Source organism: Zonotrichia albicollis, chromosome 7, assembly GCF_047830755.1.
Source record: "Zonotrichia albicollis isolate bZonAlb1 chromosome 7, bZonAlb1.hap1, whole genome shotgun sequence".
Classification (NCBI taxonomy): domain Eukaryota; kingdom Metazoa; phylum Chordata; class Aves; order Passeriformes; family Passerellidae; genus Zonotrichia; species Zonotrichia albicollis.
This window is the reverse complement of record NC_133825.1, coordinates 23,514,221-23,533,439: the sequence shown is the minus strand read 5'-3', so window position 1 is coordinate 23,533,439 and position 19,219 is coordinate 23,514,221. Positions and strand designations below refer to the sequence as shown.

The window sequence follows — 19,219 nt, the reverse complement described above, 5'->3', positions numbered from 1 at the left end:
TCCACCCTAGTGGCAGGCAAGGTGGAATTGGAAGCAGGAGCCTAAGGCACTCCCTAAACTGAGGGAGCCACTTGGATCACAGCCTTAACAGAACTGATCCAAATTTAGTGAGTTTCAGATGCTCAGCCAGAATTTTTTCTTGGCCATGACAAAACTTGTGTAGGTCATACATAAACAAATTAAATGAGTGCCAATTCTTGAGGAGCAGTTCCACAGCTGGAATTGCGCAGTGTGAAGCCTGAGAAGTTTCCTGCTTTTATTATCTTAGGGCAAGTGTCCTGGGAGAAAGATAACAAGATCTAGAGCATGGATATCAGGAATGATGACACAGGAATGGTGGCAGTGAGAGGTAGATGCCTTTGGTTTGTGTTGCAACATATAAGGTGTTTATTATAAAGCAACAAAAAGCGTTAGGACTACAGGTCAGCACAAACAAAATGAGTGCAGATCTGTTGACGTTCCTGAATGTATTCATGGCAGGCTTCAATTCACTTTTGCACTTCAGTGGAAAAAGTTAAAAATACAAAATCTGTGAAGAGCAAGAAAGCCAGTATAATACACCTTCTTTTCGTTTTTACCTTATTTTTTCATCTACAACTACTTTGTTACATAGGAAATCTGATCAGAGCATGAGTCTGATGTTAGTCTTTTTACATCTCTTTGGTTTAGTGTGATAGCCTGGAACACGGTAATAGCCACTCTGCTGTGGTAATTTACACCATCATTGAAATGATTATCAGATCCTAAGCTGTATCTGCCAGGGATGGGAAGAGTGTCAGTTTATTTTATTGAGGAATATTGAATGTGAAATCTTGCATGAGCTGTAGTGTCAGCACTTTGTCCAGCATCCACGAGGTGACCTTTAACGTGCCTACCAAGAAATCTGTGTTGATATGGTGGGCTGTTAGGGGCTAGGGGTGATGTGCTGGTGGCTGGCATTGCTTGATGGGATTGCTGGTCTCTTAGCCTTGTGAGACTCCTTAACCAAAAGGTTCTGACATATTGTTATGCAGCCCATTATACAATTAGGCCTTGGTTCTCTTTGATTTTCTGTGTGCACATGCAGCCTCTGTAATGTTGCCAGACTAACACAGACTGAAGCCCTGATGAAAGTCATTAACATGAGATTTATTCACATTAACAGCCAACTCCTGCTTTTCAGAGATCTGATATTCTTTCTCCTAACTGATGCAGTACCAATTCAAGACCAGGAAAACTGGCATAAGGAGATAAAAGCATCTCAAAAGAACAAGTAACTAGGTTAAAAAAACTATGAAAACTAGTTAGGAGTATTGAGAAAAATATTTTCAGTCCTAGAAGTTTTTTGAAATTGTAGCTCTCTATAGTGACTGTGACATTTAGTACTGAAAGGCAATTTAAACTCAGACAGATTCTTATGAGGGATAACTGCACAGGCTTCTTTATGCATACACATATACATATATATCTGTCTACATATATCATGCAGATCATATATATATATTTAATGACAGCTGGGTGCTTCCTAAAGGAGACATGAAGAAATGCCATTTTTATGACAGCCCTAGGTGAATGTGGGAAGGGGTATATTTTTACAGGAGTAAATTTTAGCTAATTCATTTATGATCTTAGATTTAGCCTGTGTTACTCAGCAGGGTGAAGGAAAAGTCATCCACTGGGGGAGCTGTCTCTTATCTGCCTTTTGAAGGACCTCCTGAAGAGTTGCATCTTGTCACTCTTGGGATGCCGGGTCTGTCATCTGGTACCCATCTTTCTAGCCTTCAGGATTTTCAATATATTTTGGATGAGAAACAGTCAAATCTTTTTCCCCTCCTGAAATTCTAAAAATGTTTGTGTACTTGTGCTGGTACAAGGCTGACAGCCCTTAGTGTAGGAGGCCTTCTTCTGTTTCTGAGCAATGAAAAGATGTAGTTTTGTATGGTCGGAGCTGCCAGTTCTGTAAGGACCTCAGTTATTGGAGTTTCTTCCCAATTTTGGACTGTGTCAATTTTGTAGGCCCAACAGAGCACAGATTCTCAGGTGTCACCTTGGCAGTGCTAATAAGCAGCGTTTTAGTAGCATCTCCTGGGCTGATGTGTGATTGTATTTGTCACCCATTCATTCATCCCTCCCTGCAGCTGCTGCAGTTTGAAGTGTGCAGTGAAACTCATTGTCAGTCTCTAATGCAGGCCCTGAGAGTTCAGTAATGGCCAAGTTTTCACTCAAGTATCACAAGCTACTAAGTTGATGAGTAGCCAGCAGATTGTAGGGCCTTTCAGCCACCAGGGCTTGTCCCAAGCCTGCTCCATTGCAGCTGGGAATATTTTACCATGGAGATGTTGAAAAAACCCACATAATTATTAACACACTGTTAATTTCCCTTAATTAATTTGATTTGTGAACAAAGTCTGTAGCCTTCAGACATTCTGGGTTCTATAGCAATTCTGTGAGTTACAAAAAAACCCACATTAGCTGGACCACTTGTAGAGGCCTGATGTACTTGATGGAAAAGAAATACTGGAAATTCAGCAGTTGCTGCAAATTCCCCTTAACTTTATGAAGGGCTGTGGGCAGTAATAACTAACAAATTATTTTACTGTAGACCTACTGAGAGGAGAGGGATCACTGCAGCTCATAGCTTTCTACTTTGTATGTACCACCTTCTGCTTATGCCAGGGAAGCAATTTAGGAAGAGTTCCCAACAAATACAATGGATAGTGTTATCATTTTTTTATAATAAATGAAAGGAAACATTAAATAATTCTACATTTTACTGTGCATGTAGTAGGTAAGAATTTCTTTTCCATTTCCTAAGTATATATTATCTAAATATATACAATTTCTATTGGTGACATTTGCTTTCTGCTTTCATTGTTCAGCTGTTTCTGCATTTTAATGCTGAAATGCAGTGTTGAAGATTTCTAAGGCAACTCTTCTAAGATATCTTTAAAATATAGGCTTAATAATACACTCAAAAGTTGTCTTTCCTAAGTCAGTCTTCCAATTTTCCATTGGCTGATTTTTGACCAGTCTTAATAATTTGGATTGAGTTGGGGGGTTTTTTTGGTGATTTTTATTTCTTTTCCCCTTTCAAAAAATATATGGAAGAACTAGAATAGATATAAGAGGGAGAAGGGGGACTAGAGATATCAGATTGCTTCTATATGAAGAGACAGGCTACAATTTTTCGGCTGAGTAAGCAGACAAAAGGAGGAAGTGTGTCTAGGTGCTTAGGAAATAAAGAGATTAAAAGATGAAATGGGAGGAATTATTCATTTTTTCTTGTAATGAAAACCTAGATGACACTTAATAAAGTGAACTGGTAGGCAGCTTACAACTATAAGAGGAAGTACATTTTCAGAGACTGCCTGCTTATATTTTGAAATTCATTGCCACAAAATGTGTGGAACAGAGAAGTTTAAATGGACTCAGAAGACCTTAGGAAAATGAATGCCTGATGGGTCCACCGAGGAAATAGTCTTCATATTGCATTAAGGAGGTATTTCTCACACTTTGAATTTCATAAGAGGGAATACTGATTTTTTTCTTTAAATGTATAAATGGCTGGATAACAATCACCATAGCAACAGAAAGAATATCAGGTTAAGGCAGTAAAAAAGGGATTTAATGAATGTAATGTGTGTGGTTTTTTCCTCCTCAGATATGTTTGTGGTAATTCTTTGCCATATTTCTGTATCCGCATTTCTCTGAGGGCATTGCCCATTTTAGCCCTAATTCTGTGTACAAATGCTCTGCTGTTCATTGTTGAAAAACCACCTGCCCTGCAGTGACCACGAGCCATTTAGAGTGTGGAAATAAATCTTGTAATGTTTTAAGGTAGGCTGATCTTCAAATGAGGTCTGACCGCTGGGTCATTCCCAGAGAGCTGCTGCCTTTCCCTCAGCAGAGATTCTGCTGCTTGTCTGTGGCCCTCCATGGGCCCAAATTGTTTCTCTCCCTCCTCTGAGAAGTTTGGACCACACATAAATCATGTCTTGTTTTCTAATTTGATCAGCTTTGACCTTTCTAGAAGCTTTTCTCAAGACTTGGAAAACAACAACGCATCAGGTGCAATATTAAATAAGCTCTGTAGTAATTACATAAACCTACTAAATTATTGAATCCTCCTAAACAAATGATGTAGGGAACTCTAATAAAGCTTCCTGGAGATCAGTGTTTATTTTTAAAGCTGCGGTAAGGAATCTGAAAGGGCAGCCTTTAAGCATTACACATAGTACAAGCTGTATTTCTTACCTGCTTTTATTTCTTACCTTTGACTACTTTGCTGAAATTACCACATCCTTTCTAGTGATGGAGTTTTGCTGGTATGTGGCAGTTTGTGGAGCTGGGAGAAAGTATTTATTACTATAATCTTTCTTATATACCTTGTGTGCACTGTCTGTCAGTGTGCAAAATTGCTAAGAAGTTCTCATTGTCCAGTATTTTTTTTTAAAGCTAAAAATTCTCCTGAATGTTGATTTGAAGCAGGGAAAAAATGAAGCAGGGCAATAGGCTGTAAACCAGAGGTTTGTAAACAGTAACATGGAAAAGTATTTTTCATGCTCACCACTTTCTCTATAAGAACACTGTAAAGATTAGCTAAGTGTATTGTTATGTTCCTTGTGAATACTTAGCAACTGGTACATCATTTATATAAACTATAATATCTGTGGATCTGGTGTTTGTATATTCTTGGCTAATTGGTTTTGTGAGCAAGCTGATTTTATTTGCCTTACAAAACCTGTTCTATGTATGTAACGAAGCCCAAGGGATAAATATATTTTTAAAAGCTGTCTCAATATAGCTTGTTGTTAATTAAAACCATTAAATGCCTATCATTACAGAGAAGAAAATTCATGTTTTGCTTAATGCTATCTACAGTTCTTCTGTTTTTGGAGAGGCAATTATCCATTACCAAACACCAAGTTATGATTTTTTTACTCAGTGGCTTTTGTTGTTGAGGAAAAAAATACCTGCAAAACATTTAAGCCATTTTGTGTCCCTTTCTGTGAGTACTGAGGATAAAGATGAAATCATATTGTAAAGATCAAAATAAAGGAGAGTTCAGTAAAAATGGAATTTTCAAAGTTATTACAAGAATTTTCAGTGTTCCATGGATGTGGATGTAGATTCCAGTGCCGATAACCAGAGCTGGTCAAAATTTACTTAAAATCTTGAGCAGAGAAGCTTTGGCACTTAGGGTTTTTACTGATGTCAAGATAGTGTGTTAACTTGTCTCAACAACAGTTCTGATAAAATAATATTGGAGTGTTTTAATTGTCATTTTTAAGTATCAACATTTCATCTAAGAGTTTGACCTCTGTAGTTCAGTTTTCCATTTGGTTTATAAGTTACATTTATGAATCCACAGCCTTTGAACTAAAATGCAAAGTGGCTTTTTTCTCTAGAACATTGTCCTTGTTATATCAAGGCCAACAAAATATCATGTGGTAATTAGATAATTCCAGTACTTATTTTTAAAATAAATTTCTACAAAAAATTACTCTTGATGGTGTGGAGCTTTTCATCAGTGTCTGGAGTTTGAGAGAAGAGCAGTTTTCCATACAGGAAGAGAACAGGCTTGATAGGTGATACCAGAGAGTGAACTGAACTTTGCTTTCATTCTGAGATGACTCAGTGCCTTTAACCAGAATCAGAAAGTGATTCATGGTGGCCAGGCTTCAGAAGGTGAAAATCACAGCTGGTGAAATAACACAGTGGTCTGTACCTCAAGGACCAGGCTATAAAAAGTTCTGTTGTTAGAGCTGCAGAAATATGGGTGGGTTTCTTAAATGTGAGACATCAAAAGCATTCAGCTCAGAGAGTAGCCAAGAAACACAGTAAAGAATGGGAAAAAAAGAGCAGGTTTGATATAGCCCATTGTAGCATGCTTGTTAATTCCTACATGCAGAGCTCTCGTGTAGAAGGACTGAAAAACAGGTCCTGACAACTGTCCAGCTGTGCAAGCCTCCCTTGCTTTCCCTTCCCAGTAAAATTCTTAGAACAGCACAACAGGACATTATTTGGCATTACTACACTCCATAGAGCAGGACAAGAACCTATAGGAAATCAGCATGAGTTTGTATTTGTTGTTAGATCCAACTTTTCCATGATGAGGGTTTTTTGTTTACAAACAGTCTGCTGAGGTCACTATTGCATAAATAACAAGGATAGTTCTGCTCTCAAAAGCTAGTCATTTGCTACCAGAAAGCATTTCAGAGCTTTGAAAACAATCTGTTCTCTGTGTGAAATGGATTTGTTTCCACTTTACCTCCACATAATGAGTAGTGGTAAAGGGAATTGGTTCAGTTTTGTCCACAAGCAGCTGAGCTAGCTGATGTTCAGCAATTGGCTGTAGCATTCAAAGTACCCTTGGAGTCCAGGACATGTTGGATTTCACTGGACAAAGACTTTGTCTTTTAAACTGCAGGAAAAGGAAGAGGGGCTTGTTTGCCTTTCAAATAGGTAACACGGTGGCGATGTGTTTTCAGCCAGTAACTTGTGACAGCTGTTGAGGACTTTATACCTGGATGGGTCTCACTTTTATGATTATCAGTTTTAATTTTATGCTTAGAGACCTGGTTGTTCATATCAAAGGATAATTTACAATGCCCCTGGGGAGTGCCTGATTCAGCAGTATCTTGGGTCCTCACAGTTAATTTCTTTGACCTTTAAAAGAGTTGTGGTGCTGTACACACACCTTTTGCTATGGCAATGCTGCCATCTGATTCAACAACAGTGAAAAACAGTGAAAAAACAGTGTTTCTACACTATGGCACACTGTTTGTATCTTAAAACCTTGAAAAGTGGTAAAACTGCAGGAGGACAGAGGTGGAAGATTCTTGCCTGCTTTTCAAGAGAGAAGCCTGTGAGAGTCTCGTAGAAAATACCTCCAATTTATTTTCAACACTTTCTTTGCTACATGTTGATTTTATGTCAGGGAAATTAAATACAGAAATTTTGGGATGGAGTAATACTTCCCTGCACTTCATAAAGAAGCCATCAGAGGATAAGATTCTTGTCCATATTGTTTTCATCACTCTCATGATTGCTTCATTTAGTACTACATCTTTCTCAGTGCCTGTGTTGCTGCACTAATAACATCAGCATGTTGCAGTCACTGCTCCTTCAAAGACTAGTATTAATTGAAGCAATTTATTCTAGCAGAGCTGAAGATGGCCTATTTATACTTTTATATAATGAATTACAGAATACATTTATCTTGTTATGTCCTTTCAGCTCCTTTTTCTGCCAAGTATAGATTTGCTGCCCCAGACAAGCATTGCCCAGGCTCAGCACAGTAGAACACAAGTGTTTTTCTGTGTTGTGTAGGAGGTCAGAGATGTTCACCAGCTATCACAATATAGAAAGAGGAGAAACCCTGATTTGGTATCAGTGCTGCTTCATTACCTGCTAGCAAAATAATATCTCAATCTGATACATAATGGAGCAGTATCTTATTTCAGATAATTCTCATAATTTGTGCCCTTCAACACAATATTAAATGTGATGTATGTGCACTATAAAGTATATGGTGCTGATCTATTCCCAAGAAGTCTGACACTGTGTTAATAAAACCTTTAGGGTTAAAAAACCCCATTCCTTCAATTCTGCATGAAACTCCTCAGTCACAGTTCTGTAGAAAGTAGTAGAATACCTTGTCTTCCTTAGTGTAGCAGTATAAAGCATCATGTGTCTAATCTTCATTTATGTTGTAGAGCTCTATTATATGTAAAGTAGTTGGTTTTTAATAGTATGGTCGTTACATTTAATTGAATTGAGCTTTGGCTGATGAAAAATGTAAGGGAAAACATTTCATCTCATGTCAAAATATTTGATCTTCTCTGCAATGAAGGACCATAAAAAAATGGAGCAAGATACTGCTGAGTTATGATAGGTAGGGTTGAAATTGTTAGCTGCAGTGAGTGGCAGAATTTGAAGAGCAGGACCTGAATAAATATACAGGCTTCTAGAGAGTAAGAATATTAATGCTGAAATACCTCTACCAAAGGCTCTGCTGGTAGTCCTCTGTCCTAAACTAGCCTTACAGTTTTGGGTTAACTAATGTCATTTTTCCCCTCTAGGTTTTTCCTACCTATTCCTATTAGGTAGGTATTATTGTAAATGACATGGAGAGAGAGACTCCATATCCATATGCTATCTAGTTACTCTCTAGATAATAGCAGTTAAGTACTGCCATTGAACTTATAAGGCAAAAATACACTTCTGATACTAATTTGCACTTTGTTTCAGTGCAATGTAATATTTAGCATTTTGCATTGGTTTTGAGCTGTTTGAATTAATTTGAAATTTTTATTCCTATTTGTGTAAATTCTCCGCTTGTTACTATGCAGCTTCTTGCCAAAGTACATTTTGTTGGCACAATTGGAGATTTGTTTTCTTAAATTCTAAATCAGAGTTTCGTGGGACTATCCACATGGTGGTAACTCTGTTAATGCTGCTTTTCTCTGTTAATTGTGACCCCATTCCCTCACATATTTGAAGGGCATTGTGCTGCTTCAAGGGCAGACTTCATGTGGTATCTCAGTCCTAGACATTTGCCATTTGTCTCGCTGGCTGCTCAGGCAAGCAGTGGTGTATATCTGTTTCCTTAGATATGTCAGTTCAGGTCAATTGCTCTTTCCTACTCAAATCCCTCCTTCAGCGTTCTTGAACCTTCTCTATTTTCTATTCTAGGTCTATGCTCAATTAACTTTATATAAGTGTGGCTCTCGGGACTCGGTGGTGTTACGTAGGCTTGCCGAGTTAACGGTTGTAGGCTGGAACCTCAAATTGCTCCTCTGCACTTCTGACAGAATTTCTCCCTGGCTGAGTTCTAGGAATGGCTTTGTTTCAGCAGTAGAGTATGGTTTTTTCTTTTGGAGATGAAAGTAGCTGAGGTTTTCAAGTATTCTGAATGATGACATTCTTTGAAAAAACTACACCAGTATATTTTAACTTCATGGATGGTACGTTCCTATACCAGCCTTAAAGACAGCAATCAATCCACTCACCTGGGAAATGGCAAACTGAGGGGATCACAGGTTAAACCTTGCATTTTGGGACTTTAAGGAAATTGTTCCATGTGGGAAAAAAACATCTTAATCACCTTTGGCTGAGGTCCAGAATTATGTGAAACAATTGTTTGGATTAGGTATCTCTGGTGAATTCAAGAACCACCCAAGGGTTCTTTGATTTCCTTTATCTATGTGCCTCATATCCTGGATGTGCCAAACCCTTCCCATGAAAAATTGTTTTGCTTAGAAATACTAAAAAAATCCCTGCCCTTTTATCTATTTCTCATTTAACAGTGTTCACTGAGAATGAATAAATGTTTCTAGGAAACAATTTGTATTTCATGTGAAAGGGTCTCTGTAGATTACAATATGTTTGCAGCAGTCGTTCTGTTGCCTTACATCTAGTTTTGTTTCTAATTTTCCCTTTTCATGGTTATCATTATCTTCAATATTCACAGTTGCATCTTTCATCCTTTTTTATGAACTGAATCCTCCATCACAGTAACAGTTGTCTTGTTTTCCCTTGATATTCTTCCAGCATGCCTAGCTCTTGTTCAGACAGATGCTACCCACCGTGTTAAGACCATACATTCTTCTCAGCTGTGTTGGGGCTGCTCTGTCCAGGCCGTGCCATGAGATGTGGGGTCCAGGACCACACTGGCTCTTGTGCAGCAGTACTGTTTCACAAGCTCATCATCATTTACATCTCATTGTCACCTGCACAACTTGTTCATTGATTTCTGTCTTTGTTTCTTCAGTTGAAATATGACTATTTCCCACTTTTCTGTTCCATAAGTGTTCACTTCTACTTATGCAAGGTGTGCATTATTGTTTCATGTTGGAGTTCTTACCACTCCTATTTATTTTTCTCACTGTTTGATATATTTTCAGCACTCCCCAGTTTTGAAATATCTTTGCATCTTAGACATTGTAAAATTAGTAATTTCCTATTTCCTGTTCCAAAACAGTAAAAAAAGCTATTAGTCAAGAAGATCTTAATATTGACTTGCTGTGAGCTATTCAGAACTTTTCTTCTCATCTTAATACATAATTCTCCATTGTTCCATAGAAGCTAATCTGTAAATCATTTGGTATTATAATTTTTCAGGGGACAAATATCCCTAGGTGAGGGTTCATGAGACCTTGTATGAAATAAACCTAAAATTCAGATGCAAGCATACTGTCCTCTTCATTTCAGCTACCTATTAATTCTGCAGTACTATTGAAAAAGCAGTCAAGTTTCTCCATAATGACTTGGTAATTTTTAGGTCTTGCTGACTCATGCTCATCTTCCTGTGATTCTCTGGAGAAATTTTATTATCATCCATATAGCACCATAAATTTGCAAAAAAATTGCACAAAAATTGGAATACATTGAATTCTTCTCCCTGAAGGTGTTGCATTCTTAAAGACTCATTAAAGCATCCACAGAAACATCTGTGTCCTTTGCTGTCCTGGACACAAGACCAAGTACCCCTTGTAGAAGCAGCAGTGGCAAAGCAACCCCAGGGGAGGCAGCCTTTCCCTCTGCCCTTTTTCTAACTTTATGCAGCTTTCCATGGTCTCCCTGCCCCTCTCTGACCTTATATCAAGTAGATGCAGTCTTTATGGTGCCCCTTAATGTCAAACTGAGCCTCTTGAGCATTGAGCAGGATGACATAAAATTTTCACCCAAAGACTGGGAATTTATATACTGTTTGAGACAGGCTTCTCAATCCTCTGCTTTGTAATGTTAACATGTTTTGGAGTTCTCTGTGGCTGTGGGTGCACAGGTATTCCAGTCACTCTGCAACTGTTTGGAAGTAAGATATGTTTTTAACAGAAAAAAATGCAAAATATCAGCTAGAATGTCTGGATGTAGGTGGTATTTCACTGATATTTCACTGCAAACAGGGATGAGTTGTGCTGGATCACAGAATGATCTTAAATCAGTTCATATGGTAATCTTACCCAGTATCTTATCCCTATATTGATGATAAGCTTATGTTTTAGAGTAGAAATGTTAGAATATTCCTGATATGTAGTTCAGTATTTGGATTTGCTTGCAAGTAAAGGATTTGATACCTTTTCTTTTTCTGAATCCTCTTTTATTATGGATTACACAAATACGAAAGAGTTTCTAACTACTACTACTACTAATTCAAGCTGTGAGTCCTACTACTACCTTGTTGTGAATGGCAGAAAATTCTGTAGATTACTGCTATGCTTAATTTGAAAAGGAATTGTGGACTTAAATGTTTTAAGTAGATTTAAATTTGTTTTAGAATTTAAGTGAAACAACTTTTACTCCTTAGAACTGTAACAGAGAAGTGTCCAATTTACTCCATTTATTTCATGGCCCACTCCCTTATTTCATATTTGTCTCCTGTAAACATTCGTTTTCTTGTTTATGTTGTTTTATTATCAGATTCACTTAAAATTTGCTTTTAGCTGTATTGCTAGGCTCGCAACAGGAATGAGGCACCAATGTGTAAAATACACATACATGGTAGAAGGACATCATACTTGACATAAACTGTTGACTTCAAGGTTAAGAAACAAGTTGTCATTGAAGTGAAATCTAACTTTAATCTAAAAGCATTTTTAGATTGTGAGTGCCATAGATTAATTTATTTAACTCCATGGATAGAACAGCTTTTGTGTTCACAGGAAAATGTGCTCTGGTTGATATGGAGGTGTCTGTCTTGTGGTGTGAGAACTGCCTGCCTTGCACTCTTTTCACTTTCCTGTTTCTTAGAAGTTTTTTTGGATTTCAAGTAAGGGGTTCCCAAATTTACTTTCTTTGAATTGTGTAACCTTAGCTCCAGCAAAGTCACCCAAAGTTTTTGGGTTTTGGTAAAATAGAAGATGTATGCTCTGGATAAACTGTAACCATTTCAAACATTAATATGCATCTGCTGAGAATTATCTTTTTTATTTCTTATGTGAATAATATTTTTCCTGAAAAGTAGACCATGTTTAGGATGGTGTCATACTTAAAATTGTGTTAGATAGCAGTGACATGCATTATTTGGACAGTAACTACTGCATTGTAAACTAAAATAGTGTAGATAATCATGTTCAATACTGTGATAGGCACACTGAACACTTTATTTGCTAATGTCTGTTTTCAACTGTACTAGGAGTTTGGGTTAATTTGCATCTCCATTTGGTTGGGCCTGTGACAGACATTTGTTTTGCTTGTGTTTTGAGTAAGTGTCTTTGTTTCATCCTGCGTTTCTTGTGGAGGGTGAAAACAATGTAAAAATTGTTCTTTTCTCTCTCCAAACCCTTCCTCACAGTTCTAGTTGAAAATGCAGTAAATATTGACTAAAATTGGAGGCATGTTTTGAGTCAGAATTTTCCAACAAATTACCTTTTTGTCTGAATTATACATTTGTTTTCTCTGGATAGCTTTTAGCTTCTGCTGTATGGCTAGAACTAGAGGATTCCAGCAACAGGGCTGTTTCAGAAGGAAAAGCTAGGAAGCTTTAAATTGAAAATCTTTCATAAAGTAGCTGATTTCAAAGCTTGAACTCACATAACCAGGTAACTTGAGAATCAAAAAATCTCACCCAGACTGCCATTAAATACATGTTTCAGAGACCATTGATTTTTTTTTTTTAAGCACATCTTGCAAGTGCTGATTCTGCAAGCAGTTGTTTCTCGTAATCAGATATAAAAGCTCTTTATCTCCTATCAGCTGATGGCTCTGCTATAACCTTTGGCTCCAGACTTCTGGTAGGAAATTTGTACATATTTCTACAAAGAATGAAACTCTAATGGCCTTAACAGGAGTACTCATGGTTTGTAACCGTGCTGGAAATTAGCTTTTCAGGCACTGATCTTGACAGGTCAGCTGTCACAAATTGATATACATATCTGTAAATACATCACTCCTATAAACAACATTCTGTCTGCAAGAAGTGGAAGATAAAATTGGCACAGTTCTTAACAAATGAAGTGTTCCAAAGCACAAGGAAACACAGGGAAAATCCCTTCTGGAAATGATTTTCCATATGTTCCATTTATAATTTTTATCTCTACAGTTTGCTTTTAAGAGGCTGAAAAGTTTGTACTCTGGAGTACTGTTCTGAAACAAAATATGCTCTTTCTCCTTGCACTTACCCCTGCTGCATAGGATAAGGATCTTTGTCTTCTTCTTTGGGGGAAAAAAAAAACAAAAAACCAAAAAAAACCAAAAAAAACATGGGTTTACATTGTCTTATCTCCAGTATTCTTTGGAACTCTTCGAGGTAGTGCAGAATATGAAACAGAGTATTTGAGAAGTCTAGGGCCCTTTTATGAAATCAGATTTTGAAAGGTGCATATGTAGGAGAAAAAATTGATGTGTCAGTCCACCAGTGATGAAGTTATAACTTGAATGAGTTACATTTCCCATATTTAATGAATATTAAATCATCACCTGTAGATTTTTCAAGACGTTTTGTCAAAAATCTTGATCATATGCCAAGGACAAACGAAGGAGATTTAAACAGTAAGCTTTCTTTACAGATTTGAGACACAATAGATGCTATACACACCTACACTCATCTTTGAAGTCTGTTGAACCATGTTGATTTATGTCAAAGGAAAGATATGTCCATTTGGTTTGGCAGTAGCAAGGGCTGAGGAACATCTGGAAATATTTCAGAGCAAGCATCTAAATTCAAATTCAAAAGATACCATGGCTATAGTTATTCATCTGCCTGTGTTACTGTAGACACTTGATGTGCGGACACTCCTCTGTCACTCCAAACTGCCATCACAGGAGGAGAGTGTTCAATCTGAGATGTTTTAGCTTCCAGGAGTGTCATTAGAAAGCTGAAAATTATTCATACATTCTCCTCCTCCATCGTCCAGGTCATCTGGATAAAAGGAGGTTTACCCTAAGTCTTTCCTTTCCTGCATCTCAGCTTTCCTGATATAGTGACTGGAATAATTTTCATCAGTTGCGATAGCTGCTGAATATTCACTGAATGTCTTGTTCTTTTCTAGTTCCCTGTTTATCAGTTTAATGCAACAAACCAGAAATAAAACTATACAGATCTCTTCCATCACATTTTATTTGTTGATTTGATTTGTGAGGCTTTAGGATAAAACTGAAGTCATAGAAATAAATCATGTAAGACATCTAGCCATAGGCATTTTCAGTGAAATAAGTTCTTTCCAAGAAGATTTTGACTTGTTACATGAAAATTAGCTTCTGGCAGGAGGAATCCATATTTCACAGATCTTGGACTGTGTTTAATTTCTACAGGGCATGCCTTCAGCTAACAACACTGCTTCCAAATATGTGAGCATAGTATTGGTGTTTAAGACTACAGCTAGAAAAAAAAAAGTAAACAGTTTCTACTTGATACTATTTATGTCTCTTTTGAACAAAATGACACTGTGGATTCTGTTTGAAGGCAAAAGGAGTCTGACTGCTGCTGCTGCTCAGGAGCATATTTAGTTTGAATAATCCAAAGGTCACTAAAAATTGACTTTTCTATTGAATCTGTTCTATTGAATTGGACTGTATTTCTCTTCAGAAAATGCATTACAATTAATTTTTAAAATGATACATTAAATTGAAAAATAAAATATTTAGATGTAATGTTTCAGGGAGATATCCTGAAAACATGCATGTGGTTCATCTGGTAGATATGAGATACTTGTTCACCAGGAGCCTGGGAGCTCCAGAGGCTGTAATTGTTTTAGAGATCAGGTAGAAGTAGGACCAGAACAGAGAAAACAGGACTTGAGACAGGAGCTGAAGAAAATGTGAGTTGAAACAGTTTGACACCATAGAACCAGTGTCAAGAATTTATGACTGTAGGTGAGCTAAAACACTGTGGAAAAAAAGGTTGGTCTTTGATAAACATAGGGTATTTGAAAATAAGGATCTGAGCAGAGAGGGAAATCTGGGATTGTGCAACCACAGGTAATCCTGAGAATCCTCAGACAATATAAACTTACTGAGGAGAAATTTAATGTCAGAGTGAACTAAATGAAATGATATGATAAATACTGCAGATAATAGAGCATTTATATTGCACCCATCAATGAACATACGTGTTGATGTCTGTCCTCTGAATCACAGTCATTCTGATTGAGAAAGGCACACACCTCTCAGCCTCCCTCTATCATTTGTGGATTTGGTCAAGCTGCTGTTGAACAGTTTGTAAATGCTGAAGGATGCCTGCCTGGCAGGGATCAGACTCTTGGTGCTTTCTGTTCCAGCTGGCGACGTGGGACTCTGAGAAAGGCCTGAACGGCAGCCTCCAAGAGCGGCGTCTGGGCAACGACCTGCAGGGAGTGACCCTCAAAGTGGTGACTGTCTTGGTATGATCCTTTCTGAGCTCAGCAAACAAAATGCTTAAAATAAAAAGGATCTGACTAAATATTTTGGGCACTTCCCGCAGTGTGTTTTCCCCTATCATTTTCAGTTCTGTATTTCTGGATGATCTGTTACATAACAAGGAAGATAGATGATGGTCCTTTATTATTTTATGTGAAGCTGTGCACTGTCAGTGATACAGAGCATTTGTTTGTTTTCTTATGCTGTTTTTCTGCATTGTAATTCCTGCCAGGCATGGAACCAGCATAGGGCCTGAGTGCACAGTGGTACATTCCAGATACCATCCTTGAGCTTGGATAAGCAGTTTTCAACATTTCATGGATTTTTAGATCAGATGGGCCAATTATGATAATCTAATCTTGGCTCTTGTACGCTGCAGGCTGTAAAATTTAATCAAGTGTTTCCTGCATCAAGCTCATAAATTCCCATTGAGATAAACTATATCTTTTAGAAAGGTGTCATCTTTCCAAAAAAATCATTATGCTTTTGGGACTACTGTCTGTTAAACTCTGGAGTGGTAAAGAGCTCCTGTCGGCCAAGTGCTACACTAGGGGCAAATTAGGGCTTGAATGCATTCCTGGCTAAGATATTGTAGTCTACAGATTGCAGAATATGATGACTTTTTTTGTTGTTTTCAGTTTGCTTTTTCTGAAATGTGGTAGAAATAGGCAGTACCTCAGAGTACATATGTACATGAAGGCACTCCCTGCAGCCCCCAATTTGCTTTCCTCAATTTGTGCTGTAGTTGGTGTGAGAGGTGAGCAGATCCCTTCTGTGACAGTACCAGGCTACCAAGGCAGCCAACTGCAGTGGCTGTGCCAACAAAATCCCTGAGATCTGCAGGAGAGCAGGACACCCATCCCCAGCAGAAACCCTACTACAAAATGCTGCATTTCCTTGGTCCCCAAACAGACTTCTTAAATTAAAATACTCCAGAAACCAGTACCCATGAAGGTTATTCTTTGAGTTCTCAAAATGTTAAACGTTCAGAAAATTGCAGTGGTTTTAGTTTGTGTTTTATTTTGAGTCCTGGATAAAAGATGAGGCCTTGTATATTAAGGATGACTTTCTGAATCTGGGGTTGAATTTATTCTGGAGTCTCTGCTTCTTCTCATGAACTATGGAGAAACCAAGGCTATGGATAGGACTCAAGTGCTGAGGCAGTGGTGTCTGGTTGGGAAGCTTCACAGTATCCCAATTTTTGCTTCAGAAAGTTATGGGTGTCTCAAAATCTGTGCCAAATTGTCCACAGATTAACTCAGAAAACACCCTTTCATTCAGAGAAGTAAACTAAAAATCTTGTTGCAAGTGTCAGTTAAGATGCTGTTTTGTTCTCAGGAAGAACCTTTTGTGATGGTGGCAGAGAACATCCTTGGGCAGCCAAAACGATATAAAGGATTTTCCATCGATGTCCTGGATGCCCTGGCCAAGAATCTGGGCTTCAAGTATGAGATATATCAAGCTCCTGATGGCAAGTATGGACACCAGCTCCAAAACAGCTCCTGGAATGGCATGATTGGAGAACTCATTAACAAGGTACACAGAGAAGAAGCTGTATTTAAAAAAATTACAGGAGAATTAATTAGGATGAAGGCAGCAGTGCAGAATGCTTCTGAGCTATGGATGGTTTGAGTGTGACATAAACTACAATTTAAGACTCTGTATGCAGGATAGGAAGTAGAGAGTCTCTAGTTTTATTTGCTTCCAGCTGCTCTCAACATAAATTCTATTGGTGTAAATCTGTGTGTTTACATTACTATAAGAATAGAGGTCATGTTTGTGTGTGTGAGGGAATGACTATAGAAAATAGAGGAAAAAGTAAGGTATTCTCATTAAAATATTAACTAGTGTTTTATTTTTTGGCATTTTGTCTTTGAAAGTTGTTTGTAGATGAGACTTTCTGTCATTTTGGGATGATATGTTTAATGAAGACCAATGAGTAATGACAGTGAGTTTGACTCCCAAACAGGAAAAGTAGCCTCAGTATAGGGGATCAGAATTTAAACTGGTCTCAAGAGTATTCAGTCATTTAAAACTGACAGGACCAAATTTCTTAATTATAGTATTGCAAATCTAGGAGTAAGTTAATTGAAATCTATTTTAGTAAATGGGTAGAGTTTGTAGGTTGGAATCTCCTAGAGAATGAAAGGAGTGTATTTTGTTCATGTTCTTGCAATCTCGTGTGGGACAAGCATTAATCAAGAAGAAGAACTAAAGGAATTAATATTCCATGTTGCTGCTTTTTGTAGAAAAGGTTACTCTTCTTCAGTGGAGATTACTACTGAAAGTGAAAGCTTTCTCATTATCTTGTAAATAGGTGGCTCAGTATCTGTAAGGAGATGTTTAGGAAGAAATAGAAGCAATTAAAGCTATTGCAAACATGTGTGTGATAATGGGATGTTCTTGGTTGGTGCTAGGGAGCATAAAGAATTTTCAGCTTATTTTGCATTGACATAAACTGTTTGAATTTAATGGATTTAAAAATAAGGTAAGAACTCCTGTTAAATTTCTTTGGAAATTGCTTTCTTTGAAGCAATAAAATATCTATTATGCTATTTTTAAATGGTATTTCTGCTACCATTTGTTCCACAGACTCCAAAGGGTTTCAAAGCAAACCTCCCTCGTCTAATATTTGCTTTACATTCCCGACACAATTAGAGATAGAAAACTGAATGTATATTGTTTGGTTTTTTTTTTTTTTTTGAAGAGGCCTCTTTTTATTAAGACAGAAAATATTGAAAATCTAATTGAAGCTCTTCAGAAGCTTTGGGAATCTTATTTATTAACTCCTATCTTACCCTTTATCAAGCATGCATACTCTTTAAGGATTACCTGCAAGCAAAACCAGCTTGTTTTAAATATTGAAGCCAAAGCAGTTTCAGGAGCAAAGTTGCCTTTGTGCATTTTTCCTGTTATGAGCTTTTTCCATCACTTTTTTCATTTTAAAAAACAAACAAAATCTTCTCCCCAGTTGTCCTATGAAATCTCTTCATGAATATGGAAAGTTGGCAATTCTACAGGGAGAAAAACAAACATTAGCTCTTCCTACCCTGCTAACAAATACACAAGCTAAATAAATGGTGTTTCTTTCTTTATTGCTTACATTGCTCTGGGTTAGTATGGTTTGGAGTTTTAGGCCTTCTTTGGGAAACAAATGAGGGATAAAGGTTAAATAAGCTACCCTTCCTCCAGAGAGGAGTCAGGATCATGCTTCTCATTCAAGAGAACTTTGACAGGTTATGTTTCATTACTTTTCTTTGGGCCAGTGCAATTAACTAATGTTTAAAGGGTGAAAATGATTCTGGTTTTATTTTTAGAGAATTTATATGAGTGCATCTAAATGTTTTAAGTTATAGAAGGAGGAGCATGGAGTCACTTGGCTCTTAGAAAGTTTCTCCTTCAGGCTCCTGCTGACCAAACTCCAGGTGGCAGGGAGCGATGTGACGTGCTGCATTTGTCTTGCAGAGAGCAGACCTGGCCATCTCAGCCATCACCATAACGCCCGAGCGGGAGAGCGTGGTGGACTTCAGCAAGCGCTACATGGACTATTCCGTGGGCATCTTAATCAAGAAGCCCGAGGAGAAGATCAACATCTTCTCCCTCTTCGCTCCTTTCGACTTCGCGGTGTGGGCCTGCATTGCGGCGGCCATCCCCATCGTGGGCGTGCTGATCTTCGTGCTGAACCGCATCCAGGCGGTGCGGGCGCAGGGCGCGGCGCAGCCCAGCCCCTCCGTGTCCTCCACCCTGCACAGCGCCATCTGGGTCGTGTACGGAGCCTTCGTGCAGCAAGGTACTCACAGCAGCCACGGGCAGCTCAGCCCTGCCCACAGTGCGCTAAAGGTGCAGCAGAATGGGCAGGTATTGTGTTTTATTAGCCCGGATGAGCAAAAGAGGGAAAGGT

General features: G+C 38.0%; 1 protein-coding gene across 8 annotated transcripts in view; it reads left to right on the top strand.

Annotated features, from left to right (window-relative positions):
• The window catches only part of GRID1 (glutamate ionotropic receptor delta type subunit 1), a 477,950-nt gene that overhangs the window by 412,827 nt on the left and 45,904 nt on the right, over positions 1-19,219 (top strand). For all 8 annotated transcript variants that reach the window (XM_074544662.1, XM_074544661.1, XM_014267759.3 and 5 more), the window contains 3 exons: positions 15,201-15,302; positions 16,657-16,854; positions 18,784-19,108. In XM_074544662.1, the coding sequence (XP_074400763.1) occupies positions 15,201-15,302; positions 16,657-16,854; positions 18,784-19,108 (625 nt within the window). The remainder of the gene's footprint in view (positions 1-15,200; positions 15,303-16,656; positions 16,855-18,783; positions 19,109-19,219) is intronic.